The sequence below is a fragment of the Salvelinus alpinus genome, chromosome 23 (genome assembly GCF_045679555.1).
Source record: "Salvelinus alpinus chromosome 23, SLU_Salpinus.1, whole genome shotgun sequence".
In the NCBI taxonomy this organism is placed as follows: domain Eukaryota; kingdom Metazoa; phylum Chordata; class Actinopteri; order Salmoniformes; family Salmonidae; genus Salvelinus; species Salvelinus alpinus.
In genome coordinates, this window is record NC_092108.1 from 3,812,340 (window position 1) to 3,828,555 (window position 16,216).

Here is a 16,216-nt window from a genome sequence, read left to right on the forward strand (position 1 = left end):
AGTAACGGTGGAGGATGTAGTAACGGTGGTGGATGTAGTAACGGTAACGGTAGAGGATGTAGTAACGGTGGTGGATGTAGTAACGGTGGAGGATGTAGTAACGGTGGTGGATGTAGTAACGGTGGAGGATGTAGTAACGGTGGAGGATGTAGTAACGGTGGAGGATGTAGTAACGGTAGAGGATGTAGTAACGGTAACGGTGGAGGATGTATTAACGGTGGAGGATGTAGTAACGGTGACGGTGGAGGATGTAGTAACGGTGGTGGATGTAGTAACGGTAGAGGATGTAGTAACGGTGGTGGATGTAGTAACGGTGGAGGATGTAGTAACGGTAGAGGATGTAGTAACGGTGGTGGATGTAGTAACGGTGGTGGATGTAGTAACGGTAGAGGATGTAGTAACGGTGGAGGATGTAGTAACGGTGGAGGATGTAGTAACGGTAGAGGATGTAGTAACGGTAGAGGATGTAGTAACGGTGGAGGATGTAGTAACGGTAGAGGATGTAGTAACGGTGGTGGATGTAGTAACGGTGGAGGATGTAGTAACGGTGGTGGATGTAGTAACGGTGGAGGATGTAGTAACGGTGGTGGATGTAGTAACGGTGGAGGATGTAGTAACGGTGGTGGATGTAGTAACGGTGGTGGATGTAGTAACGGTGGAGGATGTAGTAACGGTGGTGGATGTAGTAACGGTGGAGGATGTAGTAACGGTGAAGGATGTAGTAACGGTGGTGGATGTAGTAACGGTGGAGGATGTAGTAACGGTGGAGGATGTAGTAACGGTGGTGGATGTAGTAACGGTGGAGGATGTAGTAACGGTGGAGGATGTAGTAACGGTGGTGGATGTAGTAACGGTGGAGGATGTAGTAACGGTAACGGTGGAGGATGTAGAGGATATAGTAACGGTGGAGGATGTAGTAATGGTGGAGGATGTAGTAACGGTGATGGATGTAGTAACGGTGGAGGATGTAGTAACGGTCACGGTGGAGGATGTAGTAACGGTGGAGGATGTAGTAACGGTGGTGGATGTAGTAACGGTAACGGTAGAGGATGTAGTAACGGTGGTGGATGTAGTAACGGTGGAGGATGTAGTAACGGTGGTGGATGTAGTAACGGTGGAGGATGTAGTAACGGTGGAGGATGTAGTAACGGTGGTGGATGTAGTAACGGTGGTGGATGTAGTAACGGTGGAGGATGTAGTAACGGTGGAGGATGTAGTAACGGTGGAGGATGTAGTAACGGTGGAGGATGTAGTAACGGTGGTGGATGTAGTAACGGTGGAGGATGTAGTAACGGTGGAGGATGTAGTAACGGTGGAGGATGTAGTAACGGTGGTGGATGTAGTAACGGTGGAGGATGTAGTAACGGTGGAGGATGTAGTAACGGTGGAGGATGTAGTAACGGTGGAGGATGTAGTAACGGTAGAGGATGTAGTAACGGTGGAGGATGTAGAGGATGTAGTAACGGTAACGGTGGAGGATGTAGTAACAGTTAAAATGACATCTCGTGATAGGTATTATTTATTATGAGATAGAATGTAACATCTAGTAACATAGAAACCTGCTAAAACACTCCATCATGCCGCGCTACGCAGCAACCGTGTGAACCGGCCGTTACCGTAAACATCTGTGAATATGGGCAGCGCTCTCCTCCGGTTCTGTCAGTTGCGCGCCAGCGTGGAGAATAACCGCGGTACAGAGAACCGGCTTTTCCCACGGGTGCTCGGGAATGCTTTAGGAGCGGAGGGTCTCTCTCCTTCGGTGGGGTTTATCAGCGGAGGGCATCGAAGGGGCACGATAGAAAACCTAATCCCATTAATCATTTATCAGATGACAGGACTATACTGAATTCAAATGGGAGAAGTGATATGAGTTGGTAGCAAAAGTTTTTTTGTGAAGGGTTTAGAAATGATCACGTTGCTGCTCCCGGGTTTTGTTGTTTTTAGATCGTGTTGTTTTTGTGTAGGTGACTGATAACCTGTTTTATAGTGGGATATTATTTAGTTTTGTAGGCTACGATTGATAACCTAAACCCGAGGTCAGGGTCAATTAAACGGACTAGCCAACTCTCGTTCATTTCTCTCGGTCGAAAGAACGAACCAACCCTCCTGGCCCACCTGTGCAGGTGGATAGTCTCTTCCTTCTCGTCGTTTTCAGGACTGATAGCTGGCCGCTGGAAGGTCTGGTGGTGGTGGGGAGGGAGGGGAGGGGAGGGGAGACGTGTGATTATAATGGCCCTCCTACCCTTCTCACAGAAATGATCAAATAATATGTAAGCGGTATGTAGGTGTGTGAGCGAGCAGCAGCGTTGTTTCATTGTGGCGATGGGAGGTTTTTTGACGCTCGGTTCACGGTACAACAGAAAGAGGCAGTGCTGAGTTAAAGAGACCGAATAGACATTTAGATTCAATACTGAGAGGGAAACACTTGGTCTGTTTCCAGAAAACCTTCGTTCTCTTGTGTATGTATCCTCTTGTTATTTCAACAATTCGAGTTTATTTTTTTTTGCGGGGGGGGGAGAATCAAAAATTAGTGTGGATGCCGAAGGAAGGTCCGGTTGCGGGGAGAAAAGGAATCGTAGCGGGGAGAACATAGCCGTCCCAACGGCGGAGAAGCATCGCACCATTTGGATTTTTTCATGATAACGTCTTTGGCTATTATTTCGTATTTTCGATTGACGAGGTAGTTTAATGGAAGATATGAGTTGTCTGGGCAACAGCAAGACTGAAGATCAACGCATCGACGAAAAAGCACAACAAGAGGCGAATAAAAAAATTGAAAAACAGTTGCAAAAAGAAAGACAAGCGTATAAAGCGACGCACCGGCTGTTGTTATTGGGTACGGTTTTATTTAACGGCTTGGCCCGAACACTGTGATCTAAATATCATTCGTTTACCCTAACACGTATTTTTTGACAGCTTTCGCAATATGTCATGCTGGTGGATATTGATGGAAGCGAAGCCTAGCAAATAAATACATTTCGATAACATTCTTATTCATTTTTTTGAACGGTAACAAGATGACCCCCTTTATCGTTCCGTTATCAGCAACACATTGTAACGTTCTGTCCTCCTGTTCGCTTCATTTCCGAAGGTGCTGGAGAGTCCGGGAAAAGCACTGTTGTGAAACAGATGAGGATTCTACACGTCAATGGTTTTAACGCAGAGTGAGTACATGTTATCCACTGTTAAGAAAAGCCCATACTGAATCTCCATTTGACATATAGGTCCAGATATATATATATACCTATTTCATAACCATATTTTGTTATCATCAGAGACTCCCTGCCTGTGAGTGAGACTACAAGAGACTAGGTTTTCCTCCAGCACTACTGTAGAGCCTAGGCCCCTCTCTATCAGTGACCAACACACACTGTACAGCCAGGCGACTAGCTCTATCAGTGACCAACACACACTGTACAGTACAGCCAGGCTACTAGCTCTATCAGTGACCAACACACACTGTACTGTACAGCCAGGCTACTAGCTCTATCAGTGACCAACACACACTGTACTGTACAGCCAGGCGACTAGCTGTATCAGTGACCAACACACACTGTACTGTACAGCCAGGCTACTAGCTCTATCAGTGACCAACACACACTGTACTGTACAGCCAGGTGACTAGCTTTATCAGTGACCAACACACACAGTACTGTACAGCCAGGGGACTAGCTGTATCAGTGACCAACACACACTGTACTGTACAGCCAGGTGACTAGCTGTATCAGTGACCAACACACACTGTACTGTACAGCCAGGCTACTAGCTCTATCAGTGACCAACACACACTGTAGTGTACAGCCAGGCTACTAGCTCTATCAGTGACCAACACACACTGTACTGTACAGCCAGGCGACTAGCTGTATCAGTGACCAACACACACTGTACTGTACAGCCAGGCTACTAGCTCTATCAGTGACCAACACACACTGTACTGTACAGCCAGGCTACTAGCTGTATCAGTGACCAACACACACTGTACTGTACAGCCAGGCTACTAGCTCTATCAGTGACCAACACACACTGTACAGTACAGCCAGGCGACTAGCTGTATCAGTGACCAACACACACTGTACTGTACAGCCAGGCGACTAGCTGTATCAGTGACCAACACACACTGTACTGTACAGCCAGGCTACTAGCTCTATCAGTGACCAACACACACTGTAGTGTACAGCCAGGCTACTAGCTCTATCAGTGACCAACACACACTGTACTGTACAGCCAGGCGACTAGCTGTATCAGTGACCAACACACACTGTACTGTACAGCCAGGCGACTAGCTGTATCAGTGACCAACACACACTGTACTGTACAGCCAGGCTACTAGCTCTATCAGTGACCAACACACACTGTAGTGTACAGCCAGGCTACTAGCTCTATCAGTGACCAACACACACTGTACTGTACAGCCAGGCGACTAGCTGTATCAGTGCCCAACACACACTGTACTGTACAGCCAGGCGACTAGCTCTATCAGTGACCAACACACACTGTACTGTACAGCCAGGCGACTAGCTCTATCAGTGCCCAACACACACTGTACTGTACAGCCAGGCTACTAGCTGTATCAGTGACCAACACACACACTGTACTGTACAGCCAGGCGACTAGCTCTATCAGTGACCAACACACACTGTACTGTACAGCCAGGCTACTAGCTGTATCAGTGACCAACACACACACTGTACTGTACAGCCAGGCTACTAGCTGTATCAGTGACCAACACACACACTGTACTGTACAGCCAGGCGACTAGCTCTATCAGTGGGTCTGGTTCCCCCTAAAGCATCTTAAGACTCTCTCTTTGCTTACAGCAGACACGTATCGGCTGTATAGGCTTCCGTACGTGAGGCATGACGTCTCCCCTGACCGTCTGACTTATTACTGCAGTCACATTGTTTACTGTTATGTCGATATGTATGTCATAGCTATATTGACTATTTTTGGAGATAGGCCTAAGGTCTATGGATAATGTGTTTTGCTGCAAGGCCTTCTGTGCCTGTGATAGAGACAGAGGTCTATGTCTGTCTGAGTTACATAGGACTACAGGTGTACTGGTAGAGATATCTTACTGTCTGAGTTACATAGGACTACAGCTGTACTGGTAGAGATATCTTACTGTCTGAGTTACATAGGACTACGGTTGTACTGGTAGAGATATCTTACTGTCTGAGTTACATAGGACTACAGGTGTACTGGTAGAGATATCTTACTGTCTGAGTTACATAGGACTACAGGTGTACTGGTAGAGATATCTTACTGTCTGAGTTACATAGGACTACAGTTGTACTGGTAGAGATATCTTACTGTCTGAGTTACATAGGACTACAGGTGTACTGGTAGAGATATCTTACTGTCTGAGTTACATAGGACTACAGGTGTACTGGTAGAGATATCTTACTGTCTGAGTTACATAGGACTACAGTTGTACTGGTAGAGATATCTTACTGTCTGAGTTACATAGGACTACAGTTGTACTGGTAGAGATATCTTACTGTCTGTCTGAGTTACATAGGACTACGGTTGTACTGGTAGAGATATCTTACTGTCTGTCTGAGTTACATAGGACTACGGTTGTACTGGTAGAGATATCTTACTGTCTGAGTTACATAGGACTACAGTTGTACTGGTAGAGATATCTTACTGTCTGAGTTACATAGGACTACAGTTGTACTGGTAGAGATATCTTACTGTCTGAGTTACATAGGACTACAGCTGTACTGGTAGAGATATCTTACTGTCTGAGTTACATAGGACTACAGTTGTACTGGTAGAGATATCTTACTGTCTGAGTTACATAGGACTACAGTTGTACTGGTAGAGATATCTTACTGTCTGAGTTACATAGGACTACAGTTGTACTGGTAGAGATATCTTACTGTCTGAGTTACATAGGACTACAGTTGTACTGGTAGAGATATCTTACTGTCTGTCTGAGTTACATAGGACTACAGGTGTACTGGTAGAGATATCTTACTGTCTGAGTTACATAGGACTACAGTTGTACTGGTAGAGATATCTTACTGTCTGAGTTACATAGGACTACAGTTGTACTGGTAGAGATATCTTACTGTCTGAGTTACATAGGACTACGGTTGTACTGGTAGAGAGATCTTACTGTCTGAGTTACATAGGACTACAGTTGTACTGGTAGAGATATCTTACTGTCTGAGTTACATAGGACTACAGTTGTACTGCTAGAGATATCTTACTGTCTGAGTTACATAGGACTACAGGTGTACTGGTAGAGATATCTTACTGTGAGTTACATAGGACTACAGTTGTACTGGTAGAGATATCTTACTGTCTGAGTTACATAGGACTACAGTTGTACTGGTAGAGATATCTTACTGTCTGAGTTACATAGGACTACAGTTGTACTGGTAGAGATATCTTACTGTCTGAGTTACATAGGACTACGGTTGTACTGGTAGAGATATCTTACTGCCTGAGTTACATAGGACTACAGTTGTACTGGTAGAGATATCTTACTGTCTGAGTTACATAGGTCTACGGTTGTACTGGTAGAGATATCTTACTGCCTGTCTGAGTTACATAGGACTACGGTTGTACTGGTAGAGATATCTTACTGTCTGTCTGAGTTACATAGGACTACGGTTGTACTGGTAGAGATATCTTACTGTCTGAGTTACATAGGACTACAGGTGTACTGGTAGAGATATCTTACTGTCTGAGTTACATAGGACTACAGGTGTCCTGGTAGAGATATCTTACTGTCTGAGTTACATAGGACTACAGGTGTACTGGTAGAGATATCTTACTGTCTGTCTGAGTTACATAGGACTACAGTTGTACTGGTAGAGATATCTTACTGTCTGTCTGAGTTACATAGGACTACAGTTGTACTGGTAGAGATATCTTACTGTCTGTCTGAGTTACATAGGACTACAGTTGTACTGGTAGAGATATCTTACTGTCTGAGTTACATAGGACTACAGTTGTACTGGTAGAGATATCTTACTGTCTGAGTTACATAGGACTACAGTTGTACTGGTAGAGATATCTTACTGTCTGTCTGAGTTACATAGGACTACAGTTGTACTGGTAGAGATATCTTACTGTCTGAGTTACATAGGACTACAGTTGTACTGGTAGAGATATCTTACTGTCTGTCTGAGTTACATAGGACTACAGGTGTACTGGTAGAGATATCTTACTGTCTGAGTTACATAGGACTACAGTTGTACTGGTAGAGATATCTTACTGTCTGAGTTACATAGGACTACAGTTGTACTGGTAGAGATATCTTACTGCCTGTCTGAGTTACATAGGACTACGGTTGTACTGGTAGAGATATCTTACTGTCTGAGTTACATAGGACTACAGTTGTACTGGTAGAGATATCTTACTGTCTGAGTTACATAGGACTACGGTTGTACTGGTAGAGATATCTTACTGTCTGAGTTACATAGGACTACAGTTGTACTGGTAGAGATATCTTACTGTCTGAGTTACATAGGACTACAGGTGTACTGGTAGAGATATCTTACTGTCTGAGTTACATAGGACTACAGTTGTACTGGTAGAGATATCTTACTGTCTGAGTTACATAGGACTACAGTTGTACTGGTAGAGATATCTTACTGTCTGTCTGAGTTACATAGGACTACAGTTGTACTGGTAGAGATATCTTACTGTCTGAGTTACATAGGACTACAGTTGTACTGGTAGAGATATCTTACTGTCTGAGTTACATAGGACTACAGTTGTACTGGTAGAGATATCTTACTGTCTGAGTTACATAGGACTACAGTTGTACTGGTAGAGATATCTTACTGCCTGTCTGAGTTACATAGGACTACGGTTGTACTGGTAGAGATATCTTACTGTCTGAGTTACATAGGACTACAGTTGTACTGGTAGAGATATCTTACTGTCTGAGTTACATAGGACTACGGTTGTACTGGTAGAGATATCTTACTGCCTGTCTGAGTTACATAGGACTACGGTTGTACTGGTAGAGATATCTTACTGTCTGTCTGAGTTACATAGGACTACGGTTGTACTGGTAGAGATATCTTACTGTCTGAGTTACATAGGACTACAGGTGTACTGGTAGAGATATCTTACTGTCTGAGTTACATAGGACTACAGTTGTACTGGTAGAGATATCTTACTGTCTGAGTTACATAGGACTACAGTTGTACTGGTAGAGATATCTTACTGCCTGTCTGAGTTACATAGGACTACGGTTGTACTGGTAGAGATATCTTACTGTCTGAGTTACATAGGACTACAGTTGTACTGGTAGAGATATCTTACTGTCTGAGTTACATAGGACTACGGTTGTACTGGTAGAGATATCTTACTGCCTGTCTGAGTTACATAGGACTACGGTTGTACTGGTAGAGATATCTTACTGTCTGAGTTACATAGGACTACAGTTGTACTGGTAGAGATATCTTACTGTCTGAGTTACATAGGACTACAGTTGTACTGGTAGAGATATCTTACTGTCTGAGTTACATAGGACTACAGTTGTACTGGTAGAGATATCTTACTGTCTGAGTTACATAGGACTACAGTTGTACTGGTAGAGATATCTTACTGTCTGTCTGAGTTACATAGGACTACAGTTGTACTGGTAGAGATATCTTACTGTCTGAGTTACATAGGACTACAGTTGTACTGGTAGAGATATCTTACTGTCTGTCTGAGTTACATAGGACTACAGTTGTACTGGTAGATATATCTTACTGTCTGTCTGAGTTACATAGGACTACAGTTGTACTGGTAGAGATATCTTACTGTCTGAGTTACATAGGACTACAGTTGTACTGTTAGAGATATCTTACTGTCTGAGTTACATAGGACTACAGTTGTACTGGTAGAGATATCTTACTGTCTGAGTTACATAGGACTACAGTTGTACTGGTAGAGATATCTTACTGTCTGAGTTACATAGGACTACAGTTGTACTGGTAGAGATATCTTACTGTCTGTCTGAGTTACATAGGACTACAGTTGTACTGGTAGAGATATCTTACTGTCTGAGTTACATAGGACTACAGTTGTACTGGTAGAGATATCTTACTGTCTGTCTGAGTTACATAGGACTACAGGTGTACTGGTAGAGATATCTTACTGTCTGAGTTACATAGGACTACAGTTGTACTGGTAGAGATATCTTACTGTCTGAGTTACATAGGACTACAGTTGTACTGGTAGAGATATCTTACTGCCTGTCTGAGTTACATAGGACTACGGTTGTACTGGTAGAGATATCTTACTGTCTGTCTGAGTTACATAGGACTACGGTTGTACTGGTAGAGATATCTTACTGTCTGTCTGAGTTACATAGGACTACAGTTGTACTGGTAGAGATATCTTACTGTCTGAGTTACATAGGACTACAGTTGTACTGGTAGAGATATCTTACTGTCTGTCTGAGTTACATAGGACTACAGGTGTACTGGTAGAGATATCTTACTGTCTGAGTTACATAGGACTACAGTTGTACTGGTAGAGATATCTTACTGTCTGTCTGAGTTACATAGGACTACAGTTGTACTGGTAGAGATATCTTACTGTCTGAGTTACATAGGACTACAGTTGTACTGGTAGAGATATCTTACTGTCTGAGTTACATAGGACTACAGTTGTACTGGTAGAGATATCTTACTGTCTGAGTTACATAGGACTACGGTTGTACTGGTAGAGATATCTTACTGCCTGTCTGAGTTACATAGGACTACGGTTGTACTGGTAGAGATATCTTACTGTCTGTCTGAGTTACATAGGACTACGGTTGTACTGGTAGAGATATCTTACTGTCTGAGTTACATAGGACTACAGTTGTACTGGTAGAGATATCTTACTGTCTGAGTTACATAGGACTACGGTTGTACTGGTAGAGATATCTTACTGCCTGTCTGAGTTACATAGGACTACGGTTGTACTGGTAGAGATATCTTACTGTCTGTCTGAGTTACATAGGACTACGGTTGTACTGGTAGAGATATCTTACTCTCTGTCTGAGTTACATAGGACTACGGTTGTACTGGTAGAGATATCTTACTGTCTGAGTTACATAGGACTACAGGTGTACTGGTAGAGATATCTTACTGTCTGAGATACATAGGACTACAGTTGTACTGGTAGAGATATCTTACTGTCTGAGTTACATAGGACTACAGTTGTACTGGTAGAGATATCTTACTGTCTGAGTTACATAGGACTACAGTTGTACTGGTAGAGATATCTTACTGTCTGAGTTACATAGGACTACAGTTGTACTGGTAGAGATATCTTACTGTCTGAGTTACATAGGACTACGGTTGTACTGGTAGAGATATCTTACTGCCTGTCTGAGTTACATAGGACTACGGTTGTACTGGTAGAGATATCTTACTGTCTGAGTTACATAGGACTACAGGTGTACTGGTAGAGATATCTTACTGTCTGAGTTACATAGGACTACAGTTGTACTGGTAGAGATATCTTACTGTCTGAGTTACATAGGACTACAGTTGTACTGGTAGAGATATCTTACTGTCTGAGTTACATAGGACTACAGTTGTACTGGTAGAGATATCTTACTGCCTGTCTGAGTTACATAGGACTACGGTTGTACTGGTAGAGATATCTTACTGTCTGAGTTACATAGGACTACAGTTGTACTGGTAGAGATATCTTACTGTCTGAGTTACATAGGACTACGGTTGTACTGGTAGAGATATCTTACTGCCTGTCTGAGTTACATAGGACTACGGTTGTACTGGTAGAGATATCTTACTGTCTGTCTGAGTTACATAGGACTACAGTTGTACTGGTAGAGATATCTTACTGTCTGTCTGAGTTACATAGGACTACAGTTGTACTGGTAGAGATATCTTACTGTCTGAGTTACATAGGACTACAGTTGTACTGGTAGAGATATCTTACTGTCTGAGTTACATAGGACTACAGTTGTACTGGTAGAGATATCTTACTGTCTGAGTTACATAGGACTACAGTTGTACTGGTAGAGATATCTTACTGTCTGTCTGAGTTACATAGGACTACAGTTGTACTGGTAGAGATATCTTACTGTCTGAGTTACATAGGACTACAGTTGTACTGGTAGAGATATCTTACTGCCTGTCTGAGTTACATAGGACTACGGTTGTACTGGTAGAGATATCTTACTGTCTGAGTTACATAGGACTACAGTTGTACTGGTAGAGATATCTTACTGTCTGAGTTACATAGGACTACGGTTGTACTGGTAGAGATATCTTACTGCCTGTCTGAGTTACATAGGACTACAGTTGTACTGGTAGAGATATCTTACTGTCTGAGTTACATAGGACTACGGTTGTACTGGTAGAGATATCTTACTGTCTGAGTTACATAGGACTACAGTTGTACTGGTAGAGATATCTTACTGTCTGAGTTACATAGGACTACAGTTGTACTGGTAGAGATATCTTACTGTCTGTCTGAGTTACATAGGACTACGGTTGTACTGGTAGAGATATCTTACTGTCTGAGTTACATAGGACTACAGTTGTACTGGTAGAGATATCTTACTGTCTGAGTTACATAGGACTACAGTTGTACTGGTAGAGATATCTTACTGTCTGTCTGAGTTACATAGGACTACAGGTGTACTGGTAGAGATATCTTACTGTCTGAGTTACATAGGACTACAGTTGTACTGGTAGAGATATCTTACTGTCTGAGTTACATAGGACTACAGTTGTACTGGTAGAGATATCTTACTGTCTGAGTTACATAGGACTACAGTTGTACTGGTAGAGATATCTTACTGTCTGAGTTACATAGGACTACAGTTGTACTGGTAGAGATATCTTACTGCCTGTCTGAGTTACATAGGACTACGGTTGTACTGGTAGAGATATCTTACTGTCTGAGTTACATAGGACTACAGTTGTACTGGTAGAGATATCTTACTGTCTGAGTTACATAGGACTACGGTTGTACTGGTAGAGATATCTTACTGTCTTAGTTACATAGGACTACGGTTGTACTGGTAGAGATATCTTACTGCCTGTCTGAGTTACATAGGACTACGGTTGTACTGGTAGAGATATCTTACTGTCTGAGTTACATAGGACTACAGTTGTACTGGTAGAGATATCTTACTGTCTGTCTGAGTTACATAGGACTACGGTTGTACTGGTAGAGATATCTTACTGTCTGAGTTACATAGGACTACAGTTGTACTGGTAGAGATATCTTACTGTCTGAGTTACATAGGACTACGGTTGTACTGGTAGAGATATCTTACTGCCTGTCTGAGTTACATAGGACTACGGTTGTACTGGTAGAGATATCTTACTGTCTGTCTGAGTTAAATAGGACTACGGTTGTACTGGTAGAGATATCTTACTGTCTGAGTTACATAGGACTACAGTTGTACTGGTAGAGATATCTTACTGTCTGAGTTACATAGGACTACAGTTGTACTGGTAGAGATATCTTACTGTCTGAGTTACATAGGACTACAGTTGTACTGGTAGAGATATCTTACTGTCTGAGTTACATAGGACTACAGTTGTACTGGTAGAGATATCTTACTGTCTGAGTTACATAGGACTACAGTTGTACTGGTAGAGATATCTTACTGCCTGTCTGAGTTACATAGGACTACGGTTGTACTGGTAGAGATATCTTACTGTCTGAGTTACATAGGACTACGGTTGTACTGGTAGAGATATCTTACTGTCTGTCTGAGTTACATAGGACTACGGTTGTACTGGTAGAGATATCTTACTGTCTGTCTGAGTTACATAGGACTACGGTTGTACTGGTAGAGATATCTTACTGTCTGTCTGAGTTACATAGGACTACAGGTGTACTGGTAGAGATATCTTACTGTCTGAGTTACATAGGACTACAGTTGTACTGGTAGAGATATCTTACTGTCTGAGTTACATAGGACTACAGTTGTACTGGTAGTGATATCTTACTGCCTGTCTGAGTTACATAGGACTACGGTTGTACTGGTAGAGATATCTTACTGTCTGAGTTACATAGGACTACAGTTGTACTGGTAGAGATATCTTACTGTCTGAGTTACATAGGACTACGGTTGTACTGGTAGAGATATCTTACTGCCTGTCTGAGTTACATAGGACTACGGTTGTACTGGTAGAGATATCTTACTGTCTGTCTGAGTTACATAGGACTACGGTTGTACTGGTAGAGATATCTTACTGTCTGAGTTACATAGGACTACAGTTGTACTGGTAGAGATATCTTACTGTCTGAGTTACATAGGACTACAGTTGTACTGGTAGAGATATCTTACTGTCTGAGTTACATAGGACTACAGTTGTACTGGTAGAGATATCTTACTGTCTGAGTTACATAGGACTACAGTTGTACTGGTAGAGATATCTTACTGTCTGTCTGAGTTACATAGGACTACAGTTGTACTGGTAGAGATATCTTACTGTCTGAGTTACATAGGACTACAGTTGTACTGGTAGAGATATCTTACTGTCTGAGTTACATAGGACTACAGTTGTACTGGTAGAGATATCTTACTGTCTGAGTTACATAGGACTACAGTTGTACTGGTAGAGATATCTTACTGTCTGAGTTACATAGGACTACAGTTGTACTGGTAGAGATATCTTACTTCCTGTCTGGCCTCAACACATACCGACTCTAGCGTGTTAACATCAGGGCCTACAACTGGAGAGGAACTACCCAGCCTTCCATAGTGGGATCTGTAGGTTCATAGACGAGGAATATTGTGCTGATGTTATCTTTGTTGTTATCTCTGTTGGTTACTATCTCCTAATGCCTGTGTTCTGTCCTCCTTCGTCAGAGAAAAGAAACAGAAAATCCAAGATATTCGGAAAAACGTGAAGGATGCCATAGTGGTGAGTAGGCTAGCATTAATCTGTGTCCTGTTTTAAGTAAACACGTGGTTTACCAGGTTATTCTGTGTGTACCAAATACCACCCTATTCCCTATATACAGTGGGGAGAACAAGTATTTGATACACTGCCGATTTTGCAGGTTTTCCTACTTACAAAGCATGTAGAGGTCTGTAATTTTTATCATAGGTACACTTCAACTATGAGAGACGGAATCTAAAACAAAAATCCAGAAAATCACATTGTATGATTTTTAAGTAATTAATTTGCATTTTATTGCATGACATAAGTATTTGATACATCAGAAAAGCAGAACTTAATATTTGGTACAGAAACCTTTGTTTGCAATTACAGAGATCATACGTTTCCTGTAGTTCTTGACTAGGTTTGCACACACTGCAGCAGGGATTTTGGCCCACTCCTCCCTACAGATCTTCTCCAGATCCTTCAGGTTTCGGGGCTGTCGCTGGGCAATACGGACTTTCAGCTCCCTCCAAAGATTTTCTATTGGGTTCAGGTCTGGAGACTGGCTAGGCCACTCCAGGACCTTGAGATGCTTCTTACGGAGCCACTCCTTAGTTGCCATGGCTGTGTGTTTCGTGTCGTTGTCATGCTGGAAGACCCAGCCACGACCCATCTTCAATGCTCTTACTGAGGGAAGGAGGTTGTTGGCCAAGATCTCGCGATACATGGCCCCATCCATCCTCCCCTCAATACGGTGCAGTCGTCCTGTCCCCTTTGCAGAAAAGCATCCCCAAAGAATGATGTTTCCACCTCCATGCTTCACGGTTGGGATGGTGTTCTTGGGGTTGTACTCATACTTCTTCTTCCTCCAAACACGGCGAGTGGAGTTAGACCAAAAAGCTCTATTTTTGTCTCATCAGACCACATGACCTTCTCCCATTCCTCCTCTGGATCATCCAGATGGTCATTGGCAAACTTCAGACAGGCCTGGACATGCACTGGCTTAAGCAGGGGGACCTTGCGTGCGCTGCAGGATTTTAATCCATGACGGCGTAGTGTGTTACTAATGGTTTTCTTTGAGACTGTGGTCCCAGCTCTCTTCAGGTCATTGACCAGGTCCTGCCGTGTAGTTCTGGGCTGATCCCTCACCTTCCTCATGATCATTGATGCCCCACGAGGTGAAATCTTGCATGGAGCCCCAGACCGAGGGTGATTGACCGTCATCTTGAACTTCTTCCATTTTCTAATAATTGCGCCAACAGTTGTTTCCTTCTCACCAAGCTGCTTGCCTATTGTCCTGTAGCCCATCCCAGCCTTGTGCAGGTCTACAATTTTATCCCTGATGTCCTTACACAGCTCTCTGGTCTTGGCCATTGTGGAGAGGTTGGAATCTGTTTGATTGAGTGTGTGGACAGGTGTCTTTTATACAGGTAACAAGTTCAAACAGGTGCAGTTAATACAGGTAATGAGTGGAGAACAGGAGGGCTTCTTAAAGAAAAACTAACAGGTCTGTGAGAGCCGGAATTCTTACTGGTTGGTAGGTGATCAAATACTTATGTCATGCAATAAAATGCAAATTAATTATTTAAAAATCATACAATGTGATTTTCTGGATTTTTGTTTTAGATTCCGTCTCTCACAGTTGAAGTGTACCTATGATAAAAATTACAGACCTCTACATGCTTTGTAAGTAGGAAAACCTGCAAAATCGGCAGTGTATCAAATACTTGTTCTCCCCACTGTATATATATATATATATATATATATATATATATATCCATCCAAGGAGACTGGTCCTCCCAGGGTTTCTCCATTGGGCCCGACTAATAGGGAGTTTTTGTTCCTGGCCGCCGTACACCGCCTCAAACGCAGTTAGCTCCAAGGAGGAGTCCGGGTCAAGGGATCCATCGAAGTACAATTTTACCCCGTCTTCCATCACCGACATGTAGCGTTCCGAAGGGCCCGTTATATATATATATATATATATATAGCATTACTGTTGACCATAACCCAGGGCACCCCAATCCTATTTCCCTTAATAGATAGGGCTTATGAGCTCATTTAGCCTGTATTTATCCATCTTAACGGCGGTGCGTTTCTCCTCTTTCTAGACGATAGTGTCAGCGATGAGCACCTTGACACCCCCAGTCACTCTAGCCAACCCCGAAGACCGGTTCAGAATCGACTACATCGAAAGCATAGCTCCTCTCTCGGACTTTGACTACACACAGGTAAGATGGCTGTTTAGGTTTTCATTCAGGTGTGTGTGTGTGTGTGTGTGTGTGTGTGTGTGTGTGTGTGTGTATGAGTGAGAGCCTGGTGTGGTCAACAGTTGTTATTTTAATTTAAAATATATACAGTGGGGAGAACAAGTATTTGATACACTGCCGATTTTG

At 42.8% G+C, this 16,216-nt stretch overlaps 1 protein-coding gene across 2 annotated transcripts in view; it reads left to right on the plus strand.

Annotated features, from left to right (window-relative positions):
- The window catches only part of LOC139550098 (guanine nucleotide-binding protein G(s) subunit alpha-like), a 191,250-nt gene that overhangs the window by 70,034 nt on the left and 105,000 nt on the right, over positions 1-16,216 (plus strand). The window contains exons 1-4 of one of the 2 annotated variants that reach the window (XM_071360728.1): positions 2,224-2,836; positions 3,092-3,164; positions 13,805-13,859; positions 15,932-16,051. In XM_071360728.1, the coding sequence (XP_071216829.1) occupies positions 2,689-2,836; positions 3,092-3,164; positions 13,805-13,859; positions 15,932-16,051 (396 nt within the window). In that variant the 5' untranslated portion in view covers positions 2,224-2,688. Of the gene's footprint in view, positions 1-2,223; positions 2,837-3,091; positions 3,165-13,804; positions 13,860-15,931; positions 16,052-16,216 lie in introns of those variants that run through there. The other variant, XM_071360727.1, reaches the window with a different exon arrangement.